The 15,220-nt window shown below is 38.1% G+C and overlaps 1 protein-coding gene across 2 annotated transcripts in view; it reads right to left on the reverse strand.

Moving 5' to 3' along the window:
• pparg (peroxisome proliferator-activated receptor gamma) overlaps positions 1-15,220 on the reverse strand; it is a 51,665-nt gene that overhangs the window by 13,750 nt on the left and 22,695 nt on the right. For both annotated transcript variants that reach the window (XM_017704774.2, XM_017704775.2), the window contains exons 2-4: positions 12,866-13,303; positions 11,230-11,399; positions 4,694-4,832 (exon numbers count right to left, since the gene is read on the reverse strand). In XM_017704774.2, the coding sequence (XP_017560263.1) occupies positions 4,694-4,832; positions 11,230-11,399; positions 12,866-13,301 (745 nt within the window). In that variant the 5' untranslated portion in view covers positions 13,302-13,303. The remainder of the gene's footprint in view (positions 1-4,693; positions 4,833-11,229; positions 11,400-12,865; positions 13,304-15,220) is intronic.

The following is a 15,220-nucleotide window of genomic DNA, read 5'->3' on the forward strand; positions in this document are numbered from 1 at the left end:
TAATACATAAACGTAAATATTATATTATTATATCACATTATAGATAACATTTGTCTTTTACAAATTTATGACAATAACAGGACTCCTTTAAACAGTTCTTTTTCTCTGCACATGTACATGTACAAACACGGCTGGTGCATGCAAACGTTGAAAGCCTGTAATTTGGGTCCTCTCCCACACTCGATCCTCAGTATTTGACTAGAGGGTAGGAAACGTTTGAAAAGATGACGTGTGAAGCATCGAGCCCATGGCGGTGCCTTTAAGCCAATAAGGCAGCGAAACTTATCTTTTTTTTCCCCTTTCTCCAAAGAAGGGACGTCAACATCGTTTTCTTGCATGTGCCTTGACTTGTTGCTAAACTGTTTCGATAAATAGTGAGCCATCATATCCATCACACCTTTTGTAAACCCTACGCATGCCTCCCTGCCTTGCTCCTACTGTACACCTTGGCAGGGAGCCAAGAGCAGTGACATGGCGCATTTGTGGCGGCCGGTTCTGCGCCTTCATGAATCATTGATAAAAAAGAAAGCAGGCTTAAGCCTGACGAGATTACACCCAACCAGCGTGAGCCTGCGTGAAAAGCCAGAGGGCGGGGGAGCACGCAAAGGCGTGAGAGGAGGGAAAACAAAGGCAGCCAATCAGAGGCTGGCAGGGGCTGATAAAGACAAACTCTAATAACCCTGCAGCTCGCGGAGCAACACCTGCAATCAGCTGCTAGAAACAGCTCCAGCACGGCGTAACTCAAGATGCCTGAAGAGCAGTCTGGTTCTGCCTGAAGGTTAATGAGAAATACTTGAAAACTCAAAGTGGCACGTCTCATGTTCCCAGCAGCATGTGAACATGTAAGGTGACTTGTACATTTACTGTAATGAACCAAATGCTCCTTATTAACCCCTGAAATTCCCAGTTTTTCTTACTAAGGCTTATTACTAATAGTAAGTAAGTAACTACAGGAACCCCTATGCAAACTGAATTCTTAGCTTCTAAAAGTGTGTAATAAAACTTTTGGCCATTTAAGAGGTTAATGCTGGAGTTACAGGAATGAACCTACAAGTGATTGAACCACTCATATCCTTCTATTTTATTGTAGTTTAGTTCCACCTACAACATTCACCATTCAATATTCACCAGTCTAAACAATAATTTTACATGACCATTTTCTTTCTCAACATCTCTTTACTTCTTAAAAAAAAGGGGGATGTTTTTGCTACTGTGCGTATGTAAATGACTTCAGCGTGAGTGGGCATATTACTATTTATGGTATTTGGCAGAAGCCTGTGCCCATAGCAGAATCCTATTTGGGTAAATGTGTGGAAAATAACTATGTGGCTGGCGAGGCTGATGCATCTTTCTTTTCTTTGTATCGCCCTTTATTTTTTATTTCTACAAAACATTTTCTTTCAGTAATTTTGAGACAGTCTCCAACACTGAAGTGGACATGAGAGCACACACAACGAGAGCGCGCAAGTTGAGGCTTTAAACCCATCAAATAAACTGAGGTTGTTGTGTATTGTTATCTTTAATTTGGAAGCTGTAACTAATCTAAGAACAGACTTGTGAAAGGCACACAAACTTTATCATCTAAAGTCGTGGTGTCCATAGCCGCAGATGTTAAACTGTACGAGAACCATGACAGTGCTACTCTGAAACCCAAAGCTGTTTTGTCTGATGCCTGAAACCTGAGGCTGCAATATGATGATGTCATTAACACCATAATGGCTTGTTGTACAGGCATTATATCTGCCTGCGGCAACGGCACGGTGTCCCCTAAGCACATTCAACCAGCGCACCTCAACAGCCGTGTTTCTAGAACAATCTAAGCTAGGTATTGTGGTATTAATGTAAAATATTACCCAACGTGTTTAGAAGTTCAGTCATTTTTATATTCTCTTGCAAAGGTTTGCTACAAATAAATCAATAAATGAGCTACAATTCACAGGGCAAAAGCCTAGCAGGTGATCTCAACCACAGTGACTTAATCAGGATTCAGAGGTAGCAAATGTAGTGTAAAGAGTCTTGCCCAGGGGCTCTTAGTAGTACAGCAAGCTGAGCTGGCCCAGGCTGAACCCCAGTCTGAATATGAAATTTAGGGGTGTGCCCCAAAATACTATACCAAACATTACATAGTAGATAATATAGTATAAATTATGAAATAGACAATTTATTACAGTGCAGTACAAGTATGAACAAAACCCTGGCTTTATAATAGCTGCAACTACTATGCAGCTATTTTTGTGTCAGGGTCAGGCACCACATAACCAAGTCTATTCAACAACTTCACAGCTTCACAGCAGTTAACACAATGCTAATTGACAGGGTATAAGGTTTTATTACTTTATTGTAAGCTACACTGGACTTGCAGCCTCATAGTGCAAAACTAAAGAAGCAAACTCATCCTGGCTGGTTCACTACACTTGAGGTAAGGAGAAAACTGTATAATTGAATATTGATATCGATTACTTAATATTGAGGTTGTGTTGTTCTATTCCTTTGAGGAATGATTCTATGCTAATCGTATGCATTTTCCTAGCCACATTTGTTCACTTGCTGATCTGAGGAAAAGTGGCTGTGAAAAAAGAGAAAAGAGACAGTGGCAAAGTCCTAATAAGAACTGAAAACTAATCTAACTCCCAAAACAGAGCAGCAGCAACATTTTTTCATAACAATTAGAATATCAGTTCCTCATTTATAGACATAATGATAGAGTAAAAGGGCGGAGGTGTTGTACGCAGCCATTTAATTGTCTTGTGGCATCACATAGATATTTTGGAAGCTGCCCAGCAATGGCATTACAGACACTACATACCAAAACTTCCGCAATTCTTTAAAAATTATTACAACAGTGCTATTTCAGCAGGGTTTATTAGACTGCAAGATGCCTTGTGTGAATTAAAAGAAAGCTTTCAGACAGCAAAGAAAAAAGATTTTAAATGTTAATGCGATCACATCCCAAATCTATTTATAGAGAACAATGAACAACCAGCTGCGAAGGTCTCCAAGCTTTACTAAAACTGTAAATACGGAAAGGCCAAGGAAATAAAACATCTACTCATAATGATAATGACGATGAATGATGAGTTAAACTGCTGCCTGCCTGCTGTAAGCAGGCCTGATCAGATAATACAGTGGTGCTGCAATAATCTTGAGAGCGAGATTTTCCAGTTTAAAGTCTAGGAAAACCACCTATGATGATATATCTTGAAGCTGAGAGAAAGTTTTGTCTATAAGAAAAAACTGTTTAAAAGGTTGCAGATTCAGAAACCAATGCCCTGGGGGCAATAGTGTCATAACTGGGAGAAGATTTCAGTGATTTTAACATAGAAATCCTGCTGCAATTCCACTGTAATCTACTGTAATTCTACTGTAGGCAAACTATAGGAAAAATGTAAATTTCACTTAATAGTTAAAAATCGATTGCTCAACAAATGAAGGTTAAAAAGGCCAACATGTACAAAGGTTACCAAGTTGCTAAGCTCTTGTTGCGGTTATGACAGTCCATAGACAAAAAAAACATATTTGATTTTTTGAAAATTTTGACACTGTTCTAAAGCCATAAAAAAAAAAAAACTAAAAATCTGCAAAAACCAACATCACCACTCACAGCACATGGCCCTGTTTTCACGTTTTGGTAATGTTGCCTTTGTTCTGTTTGGCCAATAAAAACAAAAGTACATGATTCATGTGAATGCACTCAATGATATTTTGGCAAATGAAACATTTTTGGCAGCCTGGCATATTCATCATGCAAAATGGTGAGTTTCTCCAGGTGATGAGTTTGCATGTATGTTTTTGAAAAACTACAGTTGCTTTAGGGGGTAATTTGTGGAGACAGGCTGTTTGAAATGCTGTTTCCCACTAGCTGGCAAATGTACAAGGAAACAAACTAGCTAAGATTTCCTGCCAGGAAGCTGAAAATCACATCTGTCTTTACTGGCTTCTGAATCAGCGAGTAGTGGTCAGATTTTTTTTTATCACAACGAAGGATAACTCAGTGGTTGTATGAGTATTTGTGTGAAGGATGCTGGGTACTGTAGTGCGAGAACAAAAAAGAAAGAAAAAGACTCTTGAAGAGACTATGAAGAAAAATTGTGAATTCTGTCGAATCAATAAGGCTGAGTGATGTAAAGCTGTGCTACAGACTATTAAACAACATGACAAATGATAGTACATGGTAGTTTTAGGCCGTAATATATTTTACACTGTACTAGTTTTGTATTAGCTGATGGTGGTTTTGATGGAAGAATTAATGAAACCATGATAGCGCTGAGATAGGCTTTGTTTTGAGGTTGCAGAGGGTGCGAATGTGGGTGTTACATTTCAAGGGAAGTTGTTTCTCAGTCATGTGGCAGTGCACGTTTGAGTGCTCTGCACTTTCTGACAGCAATGCCACATACGATGCAGGTGAAGACCGCAAAGAGGAAGCAACAAAAGCAAGCAGGCCAAGATGCTGCTGCCTCAGTGGTACAACCATATGAAGAGTGTCTTCCTTTAGCAGCTCGACCAGAAACAGTTTTCTCTGAAACAGTAGGGCCTTTCCCAGACTGCACTTTAAAGGGAGAGATCACATGAAAAATGCTAAAGTTGTTAAAGCTCAATGGAAACTAGTAGTGCACGGAAGTCAGCAGTTAGCATGATTGATAACTGGGCGCTGGTGTTTTTGTCCTGAGATAGGTCTGCAGAAGAGGGCTCTCACCATTGTGTGACATGCCCACCATCAGGCACTTCTGAAAGCGGCAGTATTGGCACTTGTTGCGGCTCTTCTTGTGGATGCGGCAGTGGAGGTCGCAGTGGTCGTAGACTAGCTTTAGGCGAATTGTTCGGCGAAAGAATCCCTGAGAACAAAAACAGAGGTATTAGAAAGGATTTCTTGGTCTCTTTAGTGTGAAGACATCAAACCTATGATGTCACAATGTCTGCACAAATACACCCAAATATACAAATAAATTTTAATTACCCTCTAAAACCACTAGTGAACCTACACGTGTCTTCTGGGTTTTTATATTTAATGCTAATGATGGTAAAACAGTGATAAATCTGAAAGAAAAAAAAAGTGTTTCAGGCATTATGCAGCATATTCATATATTCATATAAACCCTTCAGAACAGAACTTCATATCTCCAAAAATCTAACTTTACAGGAGAAGGAAAAAACATATTTTACTTTTAGTGTAAGTCAATGGAACCAGAGGTTTTTCAAGTACTTTTGGGCGGTTTCTTTTGGTCCATTCATCATAAGATTTACACACAATATAAAGGACAACAGGCACTTAAAAAAAAAAAAAAAAACATCAAAAATGGAGCGATATAATGCCATGAGAAATCACCATTTGAACATGCCAGCTGCCCTTTGCATGAGTGTTTCATGATGAGCAGTCGTGGGTGGGAGATTAGGGAACCAGCCCTGTGACTGGAAGGTTGCTGGTTCGATCCGCTTGGCTGACAATCCATGACTGAAGTGCCCTCGAGCAAGGCACCTAACCCCCGTGGATAGGGCTGCCCACTGCTCCGTGCAAGTATGCTCGCTGCCCCCTAGTGTGTGTGTTCACTAGTGTGCATGTATGTGGGTGTTTCACTGCACGGATGGGTTAAATGCAGAGGTCTAATTTCACAGTGTGTGCAAACACAGTGACAAATGGTTGTAAATAAAAAATGAGCGAATGAGCGAAATTCTAAAACAAGCAAAGCTATTATGTTTGTTTGAGCTGCATTTACAGACATTAAGCTTGTTTTCATCCTTCTCCTATAAAGTTACCACTTTAGAGATACAAAGTGGTTCACTGAAAACAGCTTCTCATATATGTGGAACCAGCATGTATTTATTCTGGTACTTGTTGTTCTACATTATTCTACATCATTAATTTACCCTTTTTTTACTGCAGCAACACTATGCACAAGGGCAAAACAACTCTACAAAGAGTTTCCAAGCACCTACATATGTTTGATGGAGCACAAAAATGAATCAGTTAAACCAGCCGCTTTTATAAGTATTTAATTGTATGATAGGGGTGGGTTATATGATGGTATTTTGACCAGTTTTGTTATTGTGATACACAGTATTTCAGTATTTTTCAATGAGCATGTTGTTCCTATCATTAGTGCTTCAAAAGCATTGACCAATTTCATGTTTCATCTAAAAGAGAGTATAATTAGTCCTGTTTAAGTGGGTTTAGTGCAGTGTGGTAGGTAAAATGCTGAATAATCATCATTGTATTCACTGTAAATTTTGACAGTAGTTTTAAAATGTGATGTTTTATCACATGATCATGATATACTATATATGCTATGCCACCAACCCTGCTGGGTGAATGAGAGAAAATCACCTCCCAGTCTGTTCCCAGCAGCAATACAATAGTGCTTCCCCAAAAACAGATAATATAACAAATTATATAACAGATAATAGATAAAATAACAACACACTAACTTGTGTTACCTATTTTAACACTGTATTATCTAATGTTCTGATTAAATACATTCTGTATTAAAAGTTTTATCCGTAACAGGTATAGAAATATTTCAACACATTTTGTGTTAACAGTAACTCAAGATGAGTTGAACACACTGATGTTTAATATACAATAAAAAAAAGGACTTAAACAGTAATAAACCATGCACAGCTTTCCTAAGATTCTGAAATACTTAACTGGAAATAAGGTATACTAGAAAACCTTTTAAAAGACAAAAATATGAGGCATATGTGTTAAAAAAACTCAAACATAGCAGAATATTTATATGTATTATCATAATGCAATGGATAACTTTAACAAGAAAGCAGATTTTATTACATGACCAATTTTCTTTTTAATCAAGTAATTGTGACAGCCCTAAATGAATCTGTACACCACATGCACGTCTTTTTAGCACTTTGCCACTTTGCTAAATGTAACTGGCGAGACGGTTATCAGACTTGTTAATTATACTTCACATTCATCACACAAAGCAGTTCCTCAAAAATCTTGTTTTATCTTTTTAGAGCTATTAAAACGAGAACCAAGATCTATCAGAGCGCTACCACTCATTCTCGTCACGACCAACTATAATTTTGCATTTGGTTTAAACCCACAAGCCGAGCTTGGTACACATTTGGTTACAGCACCTAAGTCAACTGCAAAGTCATTATTCACCCAAAGATAACCTGAAGGCTCATTATAGGCAATGATTATCTATATAATACACCATACGGACACAACTGTATTGCCTAGATTGGACTTTGGCCAGAATGCTGATCTTAATATAGTAATCAATAAAACCAGAAGTCTCCACAAAAAAGAACAGTAGTTGGCCAATAAATAAACAGTAAAGGATTAGTTTCCAGTCAATATTCTGAATTTACACCACAGCAGGTGATATCTAATTAGCTTATCAGGTGCCACTAATACCCACACCAAAGAAACTAGAAAATGAGGCAGCCACAAATCTATACTTTCTGAAGATTTTTCAACTGATAACTGTGGTTGGGTTAGCATATGAATAAAGCACAGAATCTATAGGCCTTTCAATTTTGACTTACAGTGACATGCATGGATGGAAGAAGCAATACAAAACTAAGAGGATGTTTTCCATGTACTTTCTGTACCCCACCACCACTTTATGGTTAATTTTAGAAGTATTTTGGACTATAAATAGAAATAGGATGTTGGGGGCTAACATTAACTCTCCACCCAAAAATGGCTTTTGTATTTTAGAACAATTCATGTATTAACCTGCTTGGCTGAACTTAACTTCAGGCATTGTTATTTGACGTGACAGAAATGAGCCGGATCTTCCAGATTCAGATGTAAGTTGTTTTCCAATATTTGGGATTTTGGAGTCATTTTAGAGCATTTCTATTGGTTGCAACAGACATGATATGAAAAACAAAATGACATAAATTGTGACTACTTTTGAACAGCGATATGTTACTCACATGGTTGTGCACAGTTGCAGTTAGTTAAGGAGCTAACATAGCAGTTAATCTGGCTAACTCCTCTACCAACAGCAAAACACTAGAGGTAAATATAATAATACAGTCTCCTGACTGACTGTGGCTCATACACACTCTCTCTCATGTGTTTTTTCTTAGCCAGTGGGTAAGAAATGTGAAAAGGTTTGTGCTTAAACACTGATAAAACTAGCAGTATTTTGGTTCTGTGCATTTGATCAGCATACGAAGAGCTGTCCCTTCAGAGGTCCATGCAGCCAACACAGGAGAATTAGTGCTTATCAAAGTTCACCAAAATTGAACCGAATGTGAAATTTCACACATTAAACCGCTTCCAATGTAATGAATGTAATTTTGTGTGCAAAAATTCGCTGCCAAATGCAAGTATGACTGGGCCTTTATAGTGTAAGCTCCTAGATTGATTCCCAATTAAATAAAAACAATGTTGGTAATTTCAATTGAGAGATTTTTGTTTTTTTGTGTTTTAAGAATCAATCCTAATGAGGGCAGGTTTTTCATCAGCTGCTCCTTTCAACAGTCCCACCTCACACAAGTGAACTCTCTTTAGCTGGGCCTGACTGCCAGTGAGCTAGTTAGCCTTTAAAAAACATACCTTAACTGTGGTAAATGACTGTGTTGGCTAGTTTAAGTGCTCATTTTCTCACTTGTTCTAACATAGCCACTTTGTCACATTTTTACTTTACTGTACTTCATCATTATATATCACCTGCAAATACATATATAGTGTGCCCTCCCCTGGGCAAGTGACTGATTTCCTAAGTGAGAATAAGTTACCACATCCTCTACAGAGAACACACTCCTGCACACATTAATGTGCAATTACTGTTTATGAGCTGAATGTAACATATTGGGGTATAAAAAAACATAAAATGTTGTCTGTGGCAAAGGTTACAGCACATTTTGTAATTTATGATTTACTGTTTTTTTTGTTGTTAAGCAAATAAACAAATTATGCACAGAAAAATGCAAAATATCTAAGTGTTCTTTAGACAGGGACTTATTTCCCCTTAATTTTCAATTAATTTACATGTAATTTGACCAAATCAAACTTTTACGTAAGAATGACATGGAAATTGTGGGAAATACTGATGGTCTGACCTCAAAACCTGAACAAACGTATGTTTACACTTGGGATTACTCAGCTTAAGACCAGAATTTGATGATTTAAGCTCACAGTTGGCAAAATGCCAACTGCTTCCGCCTTGTTGTCATTAGCCTATCTCCCATGCTAAAGCTGAAGAAGCTTTAATTTCAGACACCAAATGGGTTTCAGCTGCTGGACTACATCTGAGGTTTATGAATTCGATTTTTCACGGAACTATTCCTCCAAGGTGTATCATGAAAAAACCAACCATCCACCCACCCACCTACCCACTTACTTCGAGAAGCACCATGTCTAGAGTATGTGGGATGGAAATATATCTGACAAGACTGGGTCGCCTACTCACATGATTATTCTTATTCAGACGCATCTTTCTGCCCATACATATTTCTTTGTGTGGAAACTTGTATGGGGTTTTGTGGTTCATGTGACAGACAGAGGAAAGATAGCCAGATACCTTTTGACCTCATCTACATGTCTGGGTGCGAACTGAAACCTCTGCTTAATTTATCTGAATGACGGGAAGGAGTTTGTATGCGTTTGGGCATTCAGTGTTCGTGTGTGGTTAGATGAGTCTTCTCTTTATAGGGCATGCAGTATTAAAATGATCTTGATATAAGACTTAGCTTCTGTTTTCTTTCTTCTTAAACAATACCAAATAAAAACAAAACCACTATGTGATTATAAATGTTGTAACATCACACGCAACATCAGTTAAACTGCCTGTTAAAAACAAGCAGCAACCTTTCAAAATTTCTCACTGTTACTTTTCAGTTAATGTTGAAAGTGAACAACTATTGTTGTCTGAACTTAAAGCTGCTCTGTGCTAATCCTTGGGTACACTTAGCTTCAACACTCAGCTTCATGTTCACTGGTATGGAGAGATGGTTGAATATTTCCAAAATATAAAATATCCAAGCACATATTGAAACTCTGATTCTGATTTTTTTTTACATTTACAGCATTCAGCAGACACTCTTATCCAGGGTGACGATCATTTTACACAGGTAGGCGATGGAAGAGTTGGGAGCCTTGCCCAAGGACTCTTACAGGTGTAGTGTATGGTGCTTGCCAAGGCTGGGGATTGAATCCCAGGCTACAGCACGGAAGACAGAGGTGTTACCCACCACACTAAATGAGGTTTGTGTACTCACCAGTGCTAACGTATTACAATAATGTGATTTCACATTAATAACATCCCCACTGAACATCGGTCATGATAACTGGTTCACTCTACAAAAATCACATAATTTTCATATTCATGTTCACATGAGGAAAATAATGCTACTAAATTACTGAAAGTAATAAATATGAAGTCTGATTAAGCTTATCTTGTCCACTTAAGCTACAACAATACACTACTTTGTAAACAGATTAAATCTTAAGTAAATTTGTGAAAATGACACTAACTACAAATGAAGAGGGGATTATCCCCTTACCAATCCGAGTTTTATTACACACTTCTACAACCTAAGCATAGCTCCATTAGTCTGCACTGAAGTCTGTGTAGTTAATGAATAATAGGCCTTAGTATTTATAGTATTAATAACCCTAACTGCGACCAATTTTTTAAATTGTAATTTCCCTTTTCTGTAAGCAGTGTGGCACATCACACTTTTACAGTATAAAATCAAAATGGCAGACTTAATGATAACATTTCCAATAATTACACATTCCAAGCAAATAATGCACTGTAAATTCCTTCTACATATAATCTGTGCTGGTCCTTTTATGTAGATTGCCCATGCATGCACTGCACAGTTTGGACTGTGGATACAACCGGTGATGGCTAAGCGTGGAAAAGTTGTACACAGTTGGATGAGAATGGATGTTTCCAAAAGTATACTCCCTTTATTTTGAACTTCTTACATGAAAAGTAACATTGTAAACACTTTAAGCAATCTGATAAATCAGACAACTGTTAAACCACTATGGTGTGGGAAGCTTTATGTTTTTTTTAGTCATAAAAGATTTTAATTAGAGGCAACCATTTCAACAGACTAGCTTTTACGTTTTCTGATAGCCCAACTTTAAAAATGTGAGACTCATGAGGCTTTTTCACATTGAAAACACATTTTTAACATTTCACATTGGATAACACATTTTTAATTGCATGCAGCATGTATAAGGAAGCATGCTGTGTTTCTTGCCAGCATAAAGATATTTCAGGAAGTGGTATTTAACTGTACCTTGCAGCCTTCACAGGCATGGACACCGTAGTGGAAGCCGGAGGCCTTGTCCCCGCACACTCGGCACTCGATGTTTAAAACGGAGGTGGAGGGGTCTTCGTGCAGTTTGGAGAATGACATGCTATTTTCTGCGTACTGTGGAGGAGACTCTGGCTCAAGTTTAATTGAACCTGAATGAAATGAAAATAACACATAACATTAAGAATTAATGTTTCACTTTCTCACTTAAAATGCGACCAGCAGCTTGGTATTGCTTAAAAAGTGGAAATAAATGGATGACTACACGCTAAAAATGTTAGGCATTAACTTTTAAAGGCTGAGAGTTCTGACATTTGCTTTTCCTGTGTTATTCCAATGTAATTATATTATGAATTAAATAGTTTAATTCAGCTTTATAAGGGAAGGAAGAAATTTCTTATTGTTCTTACTGTACTTTATCGTACATTAATTATCAGCATTTTATTCCTTTTTTGGTGAGACAATGTAGTGTTTCCAGTTGGTTCTAAACAAATACCAATAAGCAAAGTTTTAGATATGACAGTGACAGTATCCTGTTTGCACATATCTTCTATGCCATAGGATTAACTACTGACAAATAGGTGGGCCAATTTCCCCCCACAAAGTTTAGAGCTAAGGATGCTTTTTGGTGACTGAAAGAAGAGGGACTGTCCGACAATAATCCTATATTTTTCCTTAAATCAAGCTTTAAGAGGATCCATAGTTGTATGCAAACATTTGAATACCGTCAAGACATGCTTTCTTGATTTTCTAAGTGAAAATAAGTTAGTACACCCTCTACAGAGAACCAACTTAAATCTGACATTTTTCTGAAATTTTAATTCACAATTTCTATTTATTTGCTTAAGAGAGTTTAACTATATATGCTTACATTTATAAAAGGCCCCAGAACTTTTGCACAGGCTGCAATTTATGTATTATTTTTTCCCCAAATACACAAATAATAAAATGTGCTGAAGTGCTCTTTGTAGAGGATGTGTTCATTTATTTTCACTTAGAAAATCAGCGAAAATGCGCCATCTGGCCAGCAGCGCCCAAACCTTTGCATATAACTCTTGCATATAACTTCTGCAATTTCCCCCTGGGATCAATAAAGGAATCTGAATCTCTTATTTTTTAACTGAGTACTAAAGTTAAGATGTTCATCTAAAACTAGTGCATGATTACTCTACAAAAATTTTTAAACTTGAAAATGGTTAAAATGTCCTTTTCTACTTGCGCCTCATTGCTGTCATGTTAACACTGGGTTACGTTGCCACTGTTATCACATGACCCCCTTCATTTTATGTTTTTGCAGAGCCACAAGCAATTGTGTGATGTCAGACTAGATTTGTGATTGATCCGGATTCATTACTTACCTACTTACTCATTACAAAGAGTCATTACGTTTTTCCTTCCAATACCCAATCAACTATTTTCTACTAATTTCGACCTGTACCGGAGCTTAATATTGGATCTGCGCCATTTATATTTACCAAACCTTTTGAAATAAGCTAATATTGCTAAGAACAAATGGAAGATCATTCCATTAATCACCATGATTTGCATGACCATTTTAATGCACTGTTAGCAACATTGGCATTTTGTTTGTAACTGTTTAAATAAGCAAAATGCATACTTTGGGGTTCTTGCACTCTGTAGCTGCTCTCCTGAGTTCTGTAGTTGTGCTCCTGTGCTCTATAGTTGTTCTCCTGGGCCCTATAGCAGTTCTCCTGGGTTCTATAGCTGTTCTCCTGGGTTCTATAGCTGTTCTCCTGTGTTCTATAGCTGTTCTCCTGGGTTCTATAGCTGTTCTCATGTGCTCTGTAGTTGCTCTCCTGGGCTCTGTAGTTGGTCTCATGGGCTCTGTAGCTGTACATGTGTGTCAGGTCCATCATGTGTGTCATTTCGCTCTGGGGAGGGCTGGGTTCGTACTCAACACCAGAGATTGTTGCGTAGTCCAGTGTGGAGAAAGGCTTCATGTCTAAAGAGTGTGAGCTGTCATCAAGTTCCTCCAGGTCCAGAGTGCTTAGGCTGAATCCCATGGGCCAGGAGAACGTCTGTGTGTCCACCATAGCTACCAGAGAGAGAGAAACACAGCATTAGAACCAGGCGAAAGGCATTTCGGTGTTGCAACTGTACCCAGGGGAATGGTACTGGCTGTGCCTGACCCTGCAGTCTATGTGGGTCTCAGTCATCTCCTGTTTCTTATAGGACTCTCAGTGGAGCTACTGTATGAGTAACATGAAATCTAGCTGATGCCAAAATGTGCTAAAAAGAGATAAGAAAATACAATTCTAAGCAACTCCCCACAGTTCTTTCAAGATAGGTTACTATATATCAAATGACTGGCTAACTTAGCACTGAGCAGTCAGCATTCACCAACGAACACAAGCTAGAAAACAGCATGAAATTGCTTAACATCATTTTTTCTTTGGCCATGAAAACAGCAGGCCCAAGTGCTGCCACATGAGTGCTCTAACACAGCAAAATTTTCAACCTGTGATTATTCTTCGAAAACAGACAAAGTGCGAGACTGAAACAACATCATTTGAATACCAGCTCTAAAATCAGAAGCTGCGAGTGAGCAGAACTTGTCTTAAGCGTGAAAACCACTTTCAACACGTTCACAGCTTTTAAAACAAAGCAAATAAATAGCAAGACTTTTAACAGAAGGCAAAGGACAGGTTCTTCTTTTTATGAACCCCTTAAAGTACAGGATTAATATCCAGTTACAAAACGTAAAATGTATTTACTTTATACTATGAGTGGGTCAACATAGGGGTATAAGAGGATTATACATTGACACTCGCTACTACAAATGCATGCTATCATTCTTTTTTTCAGATTATTCTATCACACATAAAGTAAAAAAAAACAAACAAACAAAACAAAACAAAGTGGGTTTGACCAAAAGTAGTTTGGTTAGGCAGTTATTTAAATTAAAATTAAATGTATTTAAAACAATATGCATCTACAAGTTCACTGGCTAATAAAGTTGTCTGTCAGTCCTACTCATTAGCACATACAGACCAAACATGAACAGCATTCTGGGGTTTCTACACTTTAAAGTTGCTCTCCTGAGTTCTACAGTTGCGCTCGTGCTCTGCAGTTGTTTTCATGAGGTAGACCACCAAAATTGCCCCGATCAGATAAACAGCACTTAAAGCTTTCATCTTTCAGATAGAAGTAAAAAAGCTGCTTCTGATCTGAAAACATCCACAGGTTTTTCCATCCTGTGAGAAGACCACTCAGCACTATGGGTCTGAAAGCATGTGTAGCTTTCAAGAAGAACCTCACTGAGAAAAGGAGACAGACACATCAAACAAAGAAGCTGAACAGTGGACTGACCGCCCCAGAGTCCAGACCTCAACATTACTGCATGTTTTTGATTCAGAAAATGAACAACCAACTTCTAAGACTGAACTTTGGAAATGTGTCTGCAGATTTCTTTGAGAAACTCCTCCTCCTGAAAAGAATGGAAGCTTTACTGTAATGGAAGGGAATAGGTGGACACACCAGATACTGAAAAATGTTAGAAATACTGATATTTAACTGTTAAAGCTTGTGTTTATACTTCCTAGTATACACTTTGGAGCTCACTCTCTCTCTCTCTCTCTCTCTCTCTCTCTCTCTCTCTCTCTCTCTCTCTCTATCTATCTATCTATCTATCTATCTATCTATCCTCTGACCTCTCACATCAACAAGGCATTTTCATCCACACAACTGCCACTCACTGTGTATGTTCTCTGTAAACCCTAGAGATGGTTGTGCGTCAAAATCCCAGTAGATCAGCAGTTTCTGAAATACTCTGACCAGCCCGTCTGGCACAAACAACCATGCCACATTCAAAGTCACTTAAATCACCTTTCTTCCCCATTCTGATGCTCGGTTTGCAATTCAGCAAGTTGTCTTGACCACCTCTACATGCCTAAATGCATTGAGTTGCGGCCATGTGATTGGCTGATTAGCTATTTGTGTTAACAAAGCAACT

The sequence above is a fragment of the Pygocentrus nattereri genome, chromosome 21 (assembly GCF_015220715.1).
Source record: "Pygocentrus nattereri isolate fPygNat1 chromosome 21, fPygNat1.pri, whole genome shotgun sequence".
NCBI classification, from domain to species: domain Eukaryota; kingdom Metazoa; phylum Chordata; class Actinopteri; order Characiformes; family Serrasalmidae; genus Pygocentrus; species Pygocentrus nattereri.